General features: G+C 51.1%; 1 protein-coding gene across 1 annotated transcript in view; it reads left to right on the forward strand.

Moving 5' to 3' along the window:
- LOC140427388 (T-cell immunoglobulin and mucin domain-containing protein 2-like) overlaps positions 1-14,285 on the forward strand; it is a 112,599-nt gene that overhangs the window by 48,775 nt on the left and 49,539 nt on the right. The window contains exon 3 of the mRNA XM_072512930.1: positions 10,292-10,371. Coding sequence (XP_072369031.1) covers positions 10,292-10,371 — 80 coding nt within the window. The remainder of the gene's footprint in view (positions 1-10,291; positions 10,372-14,285) is intronic.

A 14,285-nucleotide genomic window follows, 5' to 3' on the forward strand; every position in this document is an offset into this window, starting at 1 on the left:
TGGTGCGCACAACACAGCCGTCCCGGTACAGCAGGTGGAGGTAGGAGCAGCAGAGGGACCGGGCGGTCGGAGGGCAGCCCAGGCCAAGCGAACATCTGCCGCCCAGATGGATCCCGGGTTCCTGCAGTTACCACACCCACACATAGATCCGATGCAACCACCGACACGGAGACGAGCGAATAGGGTGACGGGTGGCTTGCGGCGGCTGCGGTCGCAGGTGGAGGAGTCCACCCGCGTCCAGGAGCTGGGAGTGGTCCCGGTCATGCGTGCCACCCAGGCTGACACCGCACGGGTGGCGTCCGCGGTGGAGGCAATGGGTGCGACGGTGTCAGACATGGGGAATGGTTTGCGAGGCCTGGGGCCTTCCGTGCAGGCGGCGTCTGTGGCCCAGGAAATGGCTGCCCTCTCACAGGAGGCCATGAGCCAGTGCCAGCGCCAGATGGCAGAGGCGCTCAACGCCATAGCCCAGTCTCAGCAGGCCATGGCCCAGTCTCAGCAGGCCATAGCCCAGTCTCTGCAGGCCATGGCCCAGTCTCTGCAGGCCATGGCCCAGTCTCAGCAGGCCATCGCTGAGGGCATCGGCGCCAGTGGCCATGTGCGAGCTGGCGTCGCACTGTCGCAGACAGGGTTCGACAACCCCCTGGGCTCCATGGCTGCAAACCTGCAGACCCCTGTCGATACCAGCACGGGCCTCCAGGACTGGCAGCGCCAGATGTCGGGGGCGCGTCGGATGGCCAGTCCGTTCGCATCCCCCACCCATGTAGAGGCCTGGGGGCCATCGGGCACCCCGAGGGAGGAGGAGGTGGTGTGGTCCGTCCCGGCTCCCTCTGTAGGGGAGGTCCCGGTACACCGCGACACCTCGGACTCCCCCCCTTCCGTCCCAGGTGCATCGGGTGGGCAACGGGCAGGACAGGCTGGCAGCTCGCCATTCCAGTCGCCCGGGCCGCAGCCTGGCCCATCTAGGCCAGGACGCCCCAGGAAACGGCCGCCAAAGGGATCCAGTGTCAGAGGGCAGGAATCACAGGAGTCCACCTCCAGTTCTGCTGTACCGTCTGGGGAACCACGTAGACGTAGTCAAAGGGCCCGTAAGGCCAAACAATTAGACACTGAGTAAGTTGGCACGGGTGCAGGGCACAGATGAGTTTTAGGCGCTAGGGCACGTGCATGAACTCCTTTGGTTATTAAAGTCAATGTTACACCTACCGAAGCTGCCTTTGTGCTCTGTCCAAAGTGTGCGGGGGTGTCATGTACGTTGAGCGCAAGTGTGTGTGTGAGGGGTGGTCTTACCTCAGCCCCAGGTGAGTCTGCCCCCTTCCCCCTGGGCCGCCATCAACATCCCCCGGGCAGAGGACGGGACCGTGCGCTGCAGTGTCACAGCCGCATGCAGGGATGGTCCGGGTGGATGGTGGTACTGTGGCCATGGGTCAGACATAGTCCAACGATGTAGAGCCAGGAGCTCATCGGAGGCGGGTTGTCATCATTCTCCATGGCCTGCGATAGACACGCGTCCACCCGCAACTGGGTGAGCCCGGCCCGTTGTGCCGCCGGTGGATCGGCAATTGGGAGTGGGGGGGTGGTGTGCATGCGGGTGGGGTGTGTGGGGTTGGGGAGGGGGGTGAGGGTGCTGGGTGGGTGGATGGGTGGGGGGTGTGGGTGGTCGGCTGTTGTCATGGTGTGCGGTCTGTGGCCATACTACCCGATTCCCACGCCCATCTAGTCAGTGAAGCGGGCGTCTATCAGTCTGTCCCGTGCCCGCTGGGCCAGCCGGTAACGGTGGACAGCCACCCGTCTGTGTCTACCCCGTCTGCCCTGACCATTGCCCCCATCCCCCTCATCTGGGGAGGACTGGGCCTCTTCCTGCTGCTCCTCCACTCCGCCCTCCTCTGCCTGCGGCACATCGCCCCTCTGCTGGGCTATGTTGTGCAGGACGCAGCACACCACAATGATGCGGCCGACCCTATCTGACCGATACTGGAGGGCGCCCCCAGAGAGGTCCAGGCACCTGAAACGCATCTTCAGCACACCAAAGCATCTCTCGATCACTCCCCTTGTCGCTACATGGGCATCATTGTAGCGGTTCTCCGCCTCATTGCGTGGCCTCCGTATAGGCGTCATCAGCCACGATCGCAATGGGTAGCCCCTGTCGCCCAGCAACCAGCCCCTCAGCCGGGGATGGCGTCCCTCGTACATGCCGGGGATGGATGACCGCGACAACACGAATGAGTCGTGTACACTGCCTGGGTGACGGGCGCAGACGTGCAGGATCATCATGCGGTGGTCGCAGACCACCTGTACGTTCATCGAATAGGTCCCCTTCCTATTAGTGAACACGGCCCTGTTATCTGCAGGTGGCCGCACGGCGACGTGCATCCCATCGATCGCGCCCTGGACCATGGGGAACCCGGCAATGGCAGAGAAGCCCACGGCCCGGGCATCTTGGCTGGCCCGGTCCACGATGAAGCGGATGTAGCGGTGCGCCATGGCATAAAGGGCATCTGTCACTGCCCGGATGCACCGATGCACCGATGTCTGCGATATGCCGGACAGGTCCCCACTCGGTGCCTGGAATGACCCCGTTGCATAAAAGTTCAGGGCCACCGTAACCTTGACGGACACGGGGAGAGGGTGTCCCCCGCCAGTGCCACGCGGTGACAGGTGTGCCAGCAGGTGGCAGATGTGTGCCACGGTTTCCCGGCTCATCCGGAGTCTCCTCCTGCATTCCCGGTCCGTGAGGTCCTGGTATGACTGCCGGGGCCGGTACACACGGGGCGCCCTCGGGTGCCTCCGTTGCCGTGGGGCCGCGACGTCCTCCTCCCCCTCCTCGTCCTGTCGGTCAGGTGTCCCTCCAGCCTGGGCGGCTGCCGCCTGCCCCTCTGCGGCAGCCTGCGCCGCCTCTCTGGCACGCTCCTCCTCCTCCTCCTCCTCATCCAGGGCAACATAGACATGAGCGGCTGCCACCACGGCGGCCAACATCACTGGATGGTCTGAAAACATGACGGCCTGGTGGGGGGGAGGGGAACGACGACATGTCATCATTGCCCATATCCCCTCCTCCCCCCAGCCAGGTGGCATGGACCGCATGGGTCCAACTGTTGGAGGCTGGCACCTGGCCAGGTGGACCAACTCATTTGCCCTCCCATCACCCACCCCGGCACGGACCCCCCCCCCCCCAACCTCCACCCCGGCACGGACCCCCTCCCCAACACTCACCCCAGCACGGACCCCCCCCCAACCTCCACCCCGGCACGGACCCCCTCCCCAACCCCCAACCTCCACCCCAGCACGGACCCCCCCCAACCTCCACCCCGGCACGGACCCCCTCCCCAACCTCCACCCCGGCACGGACCCCCTCCCCAACCTCCACCCCGGCACGGACCCCCTCCCCAACCTCCACCCCGGCACGGACCCCCTCCCCAACCTCCACCCCGGCACGGACCCCCTCCCCAACCTCCACCCCGGCACGGACCCCCTCCCCAACCTCCACCCCGGCACGGACCCCCTCCCCAACCTCCACCCCGGCACGGACCCCCTCCCCAACCCCCAACCTCCACCCCAGCACGGACCCCCCCCAACCTCCACCCCGGCACGGACCCCCTCCCCAACCCCCAACCTCCACCCCAGCACGGACCCCCCCCCAACCTCCACCCCGGCACGGACCCCCTCCCCAACCCCCAACCTCCACCCCAGCACGGACCCCCCCCAACCTCCACCCCGGCACGGACCCCCTCCCCAACCTCCACCCCGGCACGGACCCCCTCCCCAACCTCCACCCCGGCACGGACCCCCTCCCCAACCTCCACCCCGGCACGGACCCCCTCCCCAACCTCCACCCCGGCACGGACCCCCTCCCCAACCCCCAACCTCCACCCCAGCATGGACCCCCCCCCAACCTCCACCCCGGCACGGACCCCCTCCACAACCCCCAACCTCCACCCCGGCACGGACCCCCTCCCGGCCCTCCCCCGGAGCCCAGCCTACTCTAACCACCCCCCCCCCCCCCCGCCGCACACACACACAAGCCGAGACACACCTCTCCTCAGGCAATCAGTCTGCGGCCACGCCATTTCCTGCCCAGAGCCAACCCCCCAGGCCGTCACTCACCTCCTCGCTGGTCGGCGTGAGCCTGGAGCACCGGGTCACGCCGATGAAAAGGAGGTTTGATTCACGTCGACGTGAACGGTCATCACGTCGACGGGACTTCGGCCCATCCGGAAGGGAGAATATCGGCAGGCCGAAAATCGGCTGCCTTGCGCAGACCCGTGACATTCTCCGCGGCAGCGGCGCCATTAACGCCCCGCCGACTTTTCTCCCTTCGGAGACTTCGGCGGGGGCGGGGGCGGGATTCACGGCGGCCAACGGCCATTCTCCGACCCGGCGGGGGGTCGGAGAATGACGCCCCTGGTGTGGCCCAATCGGGCCTGTTGTTTCTTTTAACGCTTGCTAGCTTATTTTTTAAAAGATTGAGAACTTTTCTTCTTTTTCTTAAAGCACATCAGTGCAGCCGATTGTTGCCACAGAACCCCACAGGGTCTATTCCTGCACATTGGGAACTTGTCAGTTTCGGCTCCGTGATTTTTCTTGTATTTTGAGACATCTCCCTGCAGTTTTCCAACATAAATCACTGCTTTCTCTGAGCTCTTTTAAAAAATTACTTTGCAGCAACTGTGTTATTTTTAACTTAAGTTCTAATTTTTAAACTTAAGCCACAGCTCATGCTTCACAGGGTTATTTTCTCTTGTTTTTTCTCTCTATACATGTTTTCTAAACGTTTGACTGTGCCAGCCAATTCAGGCTTGTTCTGTGTCTGGCCCTCAGTCTTTCCAATGCACTGAACCTCCCGGACCATCTCCTAGTCTAGAATGTAAGAGGAAGTACATTTCTGCATTTCGCTCATCCTTCTTGTGGATTCTAACCAAGAGACCTTGCTGTGTTCTCTCTGTTGCTCATGCGTCTTGTAACTGTCCATCTTTTCTGATTCTATATTACTCAGGGGCTTGCAATATCTCAACATCTCAAATGGCTATATTTGCCCAAAGAGAGGCATTCTGTTGAGTATTTGTTCAGACTTTGACTAAAACAGGATACTCATAGGTGTCGGGCCAGAGGCAGTGCCTTGATAATTTTATTCTCAGGGCTACATGTAAAGATGCACTTTTATATTCTTTGTTTATGAACACAAAAAGTATTTTTTAATAAGAAATAGCAGCCTCATGGCTGCACCTAGCTCCCAACATGCCTCCTGCCAAAGAGGACTCCACCGCCTGGGGTGATGACCCACTCTGAGTCCCAGTTGATCCATAAAACCATGTAGCCATTACCCTGCAGTGCTTTCCTTAAAGGGACAATCACCACAGCATGACTTTAGTGTTTGCAGTTGGCATAAAACTCAGGAATGTAGTAAACTGTGAAGCAGACTTTAGGAGCACAGACAGATCATTGAAATGAGCACACACTGCGCAGATGAAATTTAATGAGGACAGTGAAGTACTTCATTTTGTCTGTCCTCCTGAAGTCTGCTTCACAGTTTACTTCAGTTTGGTAGGGAATGTAGTAAAATAGAATGGAACAATTTAAAGGGGGTACAGGAACTGTGAAAATGGATGTGTGTGCGCTAAAACCGTTGAAGGTAGAAGTACAAGTTGCTGCTTTCTGTCTGCACTTTTAAAAAAAACTTTGCAGCAACTCTCATTTTTTTAACATAAATTTTATTTTTTTAAACTTATAGCCACAGCTCTTGCCTCACAGGATTATTGTCTCTCGTTTCTTTCTCTCTATACATTTTTTTCTAAATTTTGTCAAAAGGCTGTCAAAAGGCACACAGTCTTTATGAATATATATATAAAGTACAAAACCATGGAAATTATGGGCAGAAATTAGAAAACCGGGCAGCACGGTAGCACAAGTGGCTAGCACTGTGGCTTCACAGCGCCAGGTTCCCAGGTTTGATTCCCCACTGGGTCACTGTCTGTGCGGAGTCTGCACATTCTCCCCATGTCTGTGTGGGTTTCCTCCAGGTGCTCCGGTTTCCTCCCACAGTCCAAAGACATGCAGGTTAGGTCGATTGGCCATGCTAAATTGCCCTTAGTGTCCAAAAAGGTTAGAAGGCGTTATTGGGTTATGGGGATAGGGTGGAAATGAGGGCTTAAGTGGGTCGGTGCAGACTTGATGGGCCGAATGGCCTCCTTCTGCACTGTATGTTTTATGATCTATGTTCTATGTTAAACCATAATAAATTACTGATCAGACACCAGCAATAGTATTGTAGCCAGTTCTGCATACCACAGGCAAGGGTGTAAAGTCAAGGCCTTTTGCAAGGGTGCAGAGGAGATTTACTAGAACAACGCTAGATATGAAAGACTTCAGTTTTGTGCTGAGAATTGGACCCTGAGATTGTTCTCCTTAGAACAGGGAAGATTAAGCTGAGGTTTGGTAAAGGTGTTCAAAATCTTGAAGGGTCTTGAAAGAATACATAAGGAAAGAATTGTTTCTAATACCAGAACGGTCAGATACCAAAGACATAGAATAAGGCAATTGCCAAAGAACTATAGCGACCTGCAGAGTATTTTTTATGCAGGGGGTTGATATGTTCTTTAATAGACTGTCAGAAAGGATGGTGGAAATTAGGACCAGGAGCAATGTTCCCTTTAATTTCCCTTTGTGGTGCTTAGTCCATTTGTTGCAGTCCCTTTTAAGATTTCCATGTGGACACACTTAGACACACCTTAAAGGGACTACTCTTGGTGTGCAGATTGTATGCGGGCTGTTTGTCCCCAGCTGGATAGGCTCCAGACAGCTGTGCAGTTTTGAGGGAAACTGCACTGCAGACTAGAATCATTACTGGATTTCACCATTTACACTCAAGAAATTAGCTGTGCTCATGACATGTCATGCACTAATCTGCTTATTCCAATCTGTTTGGAAGTCAAACTTATCCATTAAAACGACTCTTCCTTTGCTACATGCTTGTTTAATCTTAGCATTTGTGCCAGATATCACTTCACAGCCATGACTTGGTACCTATATATCATCCCTACTACAGTCCTAAATAATTTTCTATCGCTTTATTCTACCCATCAATTCTCTGCTGCCCACTTACTACTTGTTACATTCTCTCTTGTAATTGAAGTGATATCACCATTATTTATCAAGGCAACTCCACTTGCTTTACCATTTCCTCTGTCTTTCCAGTTGGCTGGTATATATATATATATATATACACGGGTATATTTTAGACATAGATGAATAGTATTGGTAGAGCTTCAGGCCACCATAGTTTTAAATTGTTGCTAAAGTGATTGTCAGTAATATCTTTTTTTAATCTATCACAGCTTCTTCCCCAGTAACGATTCCGCCAATCACTGATATGACCCATACTGCTGAACACGGTGAGCATAACAAATGCAATGAGAACAAATACATTGATTGTATTTGTTGAACCGTTACCACAAATTTAGACATTTGATATCGAATTTTAAGGGAAATTTTATGCGACTATTCTCAAGGAATAGTCATTTTAAAGATCACATATTGCTATGACCCGATGAGAGGAGTGTGCAGTTTATCTAGCCCCACTACTCCACAGGTTGTACCATTAGTTTAAAAGTTTAATTCATTCACCAAAATGGCCAGTTATTTCCTTTTACTTTAACCAGGCGTCTTTCAATAAATGATTGATTTATTATAAAACAAAACTTATTTTTTAAATCAAGTGGCAAGAACTGGTTAACGCACAGTTTGTCACCTGTGGGTGTAACTAACTATTCCTTTTGAAATATGAAAACAAACAAAGAATAAACAGATAGGGGTCTCCGCAGAGATGGCAGTTGAAGAGTTGACTTTATATAAAAAATGGATGAAGTTCACAGGGTTTTGATGTTGCTGATCTAGAGCTTCTCCATGTGAAGCCAGGTCACTAGTCCCAAGGGAGGCCTGGCTCTTATCATCAATGACACATTGGCATGGAGGGAAATAGAGCCAGATCAATGCTTCTTATCTCAGCCTCTTGGGGTTCCAAAGACAGACAGGTTCCACTGAGATGAGGATTCCGAGCTGGATACTGAGAATCACACAGTTTCAGGTAAGGCGAAGAGCAAGCAAGGTAGTTAGCATTTTCCCTTCCTACTTCAGTTCGAACTGAATTTTGAAAAAACGTTCAAAACTGAAAGCTCATCTTTGTCATGTGTATGCAGTAAATCACGGGTCTTTGTTTTTAAACCAGTTTTTTCCATTGACTAAAATAATTGCAGTGCAAACAAGCAAAGAGCTCTCCCCCATCAAGGTACCATGCTGGTCAGGTGAATTCTTGGAAAAGGCAGATTTGCTCCCAACCCAAAGGACCCAAATAACCCTTTTAAATTAAAATCCCAGTGTCCAAATAGTGATAATAATGATAATCTTTGTTATTGTCACAAGTTGACTTACATTAACACTGCAATGAAGTTACTGTGAAAAGCCCCGAGTCGCCACACTCCGGTACCTGTTCGGGTACACTGAGGGAGAATTCAGAATGTCCAAATTGCCTCATAGCACGGCTTTCGGGACTTGTGGGAGGAAACCGGAGCACCCGGAGGAAATCCACGCAGAGACAGGAAGAACGTGCAGACTCCATGCAGACAGTGACCCAAGCCGGGAATCGAACCTGGAACCCTGGCGCTGTGAAGGAACAGTGCAAACCACTGTGCTACCATGCTACTACAGTACCATGTACTGGCTTACCATATTTTAAAAGAAAATACTAATTCAAAAGGTATGATTCTGACAATTTGCTAATTAAACAGCAAAAGTTTAAGGTGAGATAAAGTGTCAACGGGCAGAAGGATGAAGTTTCAAATGATTTCATGCAGCAGGCCATTCTTGTGAAACAGGATAGTGGAAAGCTGCATCAGTGGCCTTGTCAATGAGTTAGTACAGTGATAATGTCACTTATGGTGATGTGCTTCTGTGATCCATTGCAGCACATTTGTACCTGCAGTAAAAAAGAAGCTCACATTATCTAATTAGTTCCTGGTTAAAGGATCCATTCACTCTGGCTCTGTGGAATGGGAATGAATAATCCTGTCAAATGAAGCCTATGTTGGAAGGAACCATCCCATCCAACCCAGCGATTAGAACGTAAGATATAAGAGTAGGAGTAGATCATCAAGCACCTTGAGCCCTTCTGTCATCTAACAAGGTGACGGATCTTGTAGCCACCTGGGATGGCCACTTACAACTAGGTACAGAGAAACTCGCAAAGCCTAGCGGGTAAAATGGACAAGCCAAGACTCAGGCAGGCTCAGAGCCTGAAATGCATATTTTAAAGCAAAAAGTCCAGACGGTATCAAAACTACGACAAATTAGCATTTTAATGGGGTTGATTAGCATTTGATGGCCCATCTTCACCAAAACAAAGGACTGGTACTCAAGCAACCGGGACAGCCCCAGACATTTCGGCGCCACTCCCTGTTCAAGGGAAATGCAAACAACGGGGTCAGTGACCGCTTGGGACACGCCCAGCCATCCAGATCCCTGCCCACTTATTGGTTAGGAATTGAACGGAGTGATCAGGGATCACCCAATTAATAGGGCCCAAACTGAAGGACCGCCCAAAAGAGCGCGAAAACCCCCAAGTATAAGAAGAAGAGTTCGCCACATGTCCGTCCTCTCTTGGACCTGGTACCCCGGTCACAGCCATCTCCAAGTGCAACAACACCAGAAGCAAGTCCAAGTTCAACGCTCACTACCAGACGGATCAGCCCAGCTGAGCAGCAGTTACTCCTTCGGACTCGATAGATCCAGAATCGAACAGCGGCCACTGTTTCTCTGACCTAAGCCGGGTGCCCGAAGTTAAGTACAGGTTGTCTTAGTCGATAGGTGTAGTTAAGTAGTAGTGTTTATGTTGCATGACTAACTGTGTGCAAATAAAGTACCCATAACCTTGAACTAATTAACTGGTGTTTGGCTCTTTGATCGATAGCTGGTTGAAACTTGTGGTGGTATCATTTGATACCTGGCGACTCTAAGCATTAGAACATAGATAACATAGAAAGAAGGGAAAATTCACTGAATCCCATAATTGGAACAGCGCCACAGAAAGGCCCGAGTGAAAGAGTATAAGAAGAAAAGGCAACAATCTTCCATCTCATTCCCACTTTCCGGCCCTATTCCCATATCCAATTGAGATAACAGCTTGTTCAGCTTCCTGCTTTTTCAGGTTCAGGGATCCTCCAGCGCTGTGTGGATGAGAGAGTTGCCATTTGTCAGGATTTCTGGATCATTTACACCTGATCATTTTTTTGTTCTTTTTTTTCAGGTAACAAGTTTTCATCTTCCACTAACACACCATCCATCTCACCGACTAAGCAAAATTCAACTCAAACTCCACATTCAACTGTGAGCAATTACCTTTTCTCAATGTACTTCTACTTTAGTTGTCTCTGTATTTATTTGCTGCTGGTCGATCTCCTGCCCCAGTACAGATAGGCTGTCAGAGGATACAATGTTGGGTAAGTGTTATGCCTGTTTCCTGGATGAGGTGCCCAAGTTTATTACCCTCCATCCCCTCTATGCGAGCTGTCTCAGCGTGAGCTTCAATTTGTTAAATTCTGGATGGGATGCCCCCAAATTGTTATGCCTCTGGTGAGGAACGATGAACTGGCTCCGTTTCTTTGTTCGACGTCCTCAGTTGGTCGCAACAAAATCCCTTCAAAAGGAGGCTTTCTCTCCCAGTATTTATGATAATTTAATCAAGCTTTCTTGAATTAAAGAAATAGCGAGTTTATTAGCTACAAAAAGTGAGGAAATAAAAAATATCACATGTATATACATTCACACAGATTTGAAATGAGAAGTGAATCTATAAATAGGTTTTAAAATATATATGAATCAGTCTGTCTCGTCTGTTAGAGCAGATGGCGAAACGTTACGGCCGTTTGAGATTCGTGATTCCAGCAATGTTAACTTCAGCACTTGAATAGTTGGTTGCCCGATACCAGGGTTCTGCAGTTTAACTGAGGGGAGTTGTCCTGCTTCCTTTTCAGCTGTGGCTTTGCTGATTTGGTTGCTTTCAGCAATCAGAGGGAGAGCGGGACTTTTATTTTACCTGCCAGAACAGGGGTGACTGCTGCTCTCGTTCCTTGCTTCTGTGTCACACACTCTGACACACCCAGCACTAGTCCATGCTGACCAGGTCTGAGGCTGGCTTTTTATCCCAGTCTCCTATTGTGCTCTTGGAAGGCTGAAATCCCCAAACTGGTCAGGCATATAACTTATAGGATGAGATTCCTGCTGAGATGAAAATCAGCTTCTGTTATCTCCACAGGAGATGGCAGTTCACTGTTGCATGGCTCCTTCTTTGAAATGTCGGTCTGGGAAAGTGTGTGACATTCCTATGTCTCTCTCTTCGTATCACCCATACAGAAACCTCTCAGACAGTTGCTGAATTTTACATTCTCAGAATTTAAATTCTCAGCCGTCTAAGGCTCGTAAGTCCATTAAAAAAAATACATGTTTTAATTAAAAGGCCAATACGTCCGTACATAATTCGGGCTTTGGTCCATCATCATGACAAGAAGGAATGGAATGATCCTGGTGATAGTAAGTGTTTATATGTTAGTTTGGAGATCACGTGGGTGTAATTGGAGGAAAGAAGGATGTGAGATGTGCTATAAATTATTGAGCTGTTTTGGAAAAAGATGAATTTGGTAAAGGAAAGAGCTGAGGATTGGGGGTGGGGTATTTGATGTAGACATTTCCTTGGATTGCCACCTTGCTGTGGTGGAGAGGCTTGAACGTTTCGTTGATCCTGAGAACAATGCTGTTGGGAGTCTTGAACTCCTGGCAGAGTCACCTATGATGGTAGAATCGGAGAAAAAGACAAAGCGTAATCCAAAACATGTGCTCAAAGGCAGTTCAGGCAGAAAATACTCTCATGGTATCAATGACTGCGATATAGGTATAAGGCTGCAGCAGTAGGGAGATCCCCAGTCGTTGAGGTCCCTTTGCCACTGGAACTGGACCTACCCTCTGTCAAGGACCATGTATCTGCTGATCTGCAAAGGCATATCCACGTTAAAAGATGTCCTGCACCAGGTATCTACCCCCTCCCCCCAACCCACACACACACACAGACAACACACACACTGCTTCCAACAATATCTTCTCCAAAATCTCCAAAGTATCCATTCTAATGGAGTGGAAAAACCTGGAAAGAGCTGGAGACAGCTATCATCTCAAACAATTAAGAAACAATCAGCTACAAGACCAGGAAACACCAAGACCACACGATCCAAGACCTCATCAACAAGAGGAGGAAGGCTCTCCGCGGCTGGCAAAACGGCATAAACAGTAAGGCAAAGAGGAAAGCTCATCAATCATCAAATGTGGAGGTACAAAGAAGAACTAAGGAAATCAAGAACCAATAATGGATTAAGAAAGCTAAAGAACTGCAACTCCTCCCAGACAAGCACGACACCCGGGCCTCTTCAGTGCCACCAAGGCAATATATGTACCCAGCACCCTAGGCTTCAAACTGTGGGTAGAAAGGATGGAACACTTTTGAGAGATGGAGAAAACATCAGCCTCCAATGGAGAGATCACTTCAAAGAACTCCTAAACAGTGATACAAGCATAGATGAGGATGTGTTTGAGAAAATCCCCCAACTCCCCATCAAAGATGATCATGAACTTGCTCCGGGCTTGGACAAAGTCGAAGCTGCCATAAACACATGAAGAATGGAAAAGCCGCAGAGTGGACAGGCTCCAGTGTTATTTTGGAACTTGGGACAAAGAAATTCCTGCCGACCTTAGAGATGCCGCCATCACCACCATCTTCATGAAAGGAGGCATAGTGGACAGTGGGAACTACCGAGGAATCTCCTTACTCTCAATCATCAGGATGATCATTGCCTGAATCCTCGCCAGCCACCTTCTTCCAGTCCCTGAATAAATCCTTCTGCAAAGCCAGTGTGACATCTGACCAAACCGTGGAACAGCAGACATGATTTTCACTGCTTGTCAGCTTCAAGAGAAATGCCAGGAGCAACATCAACCACTTTACGTGGCCTTCATCAATCTGGCCAAGGCTTTTGACTCAGGCAATTGGGAAGTGTTATGGAAGACTCTGTCAAAGGCCGGCTGTCGAGAGAAATTCATCGACATCCTCCGATTCCTCCACCACAAAATATCAGTGACAGTCCTCACCAATGGAAATAAGACTCGAGGTCAAGACTGGAGTCAAGCAGGGATGTGTCATCGCCCCCACCGTTTTTTCCATCTTAATCGCCATCATTGTTTGCCTTGTGAACCGGTTGAAATCTAAGAAGAAAATGACACGGTCATTGCTTGTCGAACTTCAGTACGTGGATGATTTTGTCTACAATCTCAGAAGTGAATCTCCAAGTCACACTTGACACCCGGCTCTAGCTGCCGATATGGCTCAGAGAATTGCCGGGTCCGTGGCCGCGCATGCACACGGTGGCCGCCTGCAGCGGTCCTGCTGTGCTACATGGCGGCAGCCGCTCGTGGACCGGGCCCGCCAAATAGTGTCCCCCCTTTGGCCAGCTTGCGCGCCCCGGACCACCTCCCCACAGTGCCCCCAGCCCTGATAAAGTCACCCCTGCACGCGGATTGGCCCTCCTCCGATTGTGGCGATGCTGGATTTAGTCCGCAACTGCCACGCCGAGTTGACGATGGATAAGACTACATGCGACCGACACCATTGGGAACCCGGCTGATCGGGGATGGAGCATCGGGGGGCGGGCCTCAGGCAATGTGCTGAAGCCGTCGATACGTCACGCCACGTATTCTCCGAGTATGCCGCTTTGGAGGGGGCCGAGCATCGCGAAAGCGGTGCCGCCCCCGATTTGGTCGGGAACTGTGATTCTCCGGCCAATCGCCGAACGCAATTTCGGCGTCGGCGACGGGAGAATCCAGCCCCTGGTCTCTCCCTCCACCAAGATCAATGGAGAAACCCTCCCAAACGTGGAACATTTCCCCTACCTGGGGTGCCACCTCTCATCTTAGGCTGACATCAATGCGGAGATCAAACATCGTATCCAACCTACGAGCAGCTCGTTTGGAAGCCTAAGGATGAGAGTATTTGATGACCGTAACATTCGTGCTGACACCAAGATCCCCATGTACAAGGCAGTCATCCTCCCAACTCTTCCATATGGCTCTGACACTTGGACCACATACAGACGCCACCTCAATGTCCTAGAGAGGTACTATTAACACTGTTTCAGATGGATTCTCTACATCAGCTGGGAGGACAGGCACACTACCATCAGTGTCCTTGAAGGAGCCAA

Source organism: Scyliorhinus torazame, chromosome 7, assembly GCF_047496885.1.
Source record: "Scyliorhinus torazame isolate Kashiwa2021f chromosome 7, sScyTor2.1, whole genome shotgun sequence".
In the NCBI taxonomy this organism is placed as follows: domain Eukaryota; kingdom Metazoa; phylum Chordata; class Chondrichthyes; order Carcharhiniformes; family Scyliorhinidae; genus Scyliorhinus; species Scyliorhinus torazame.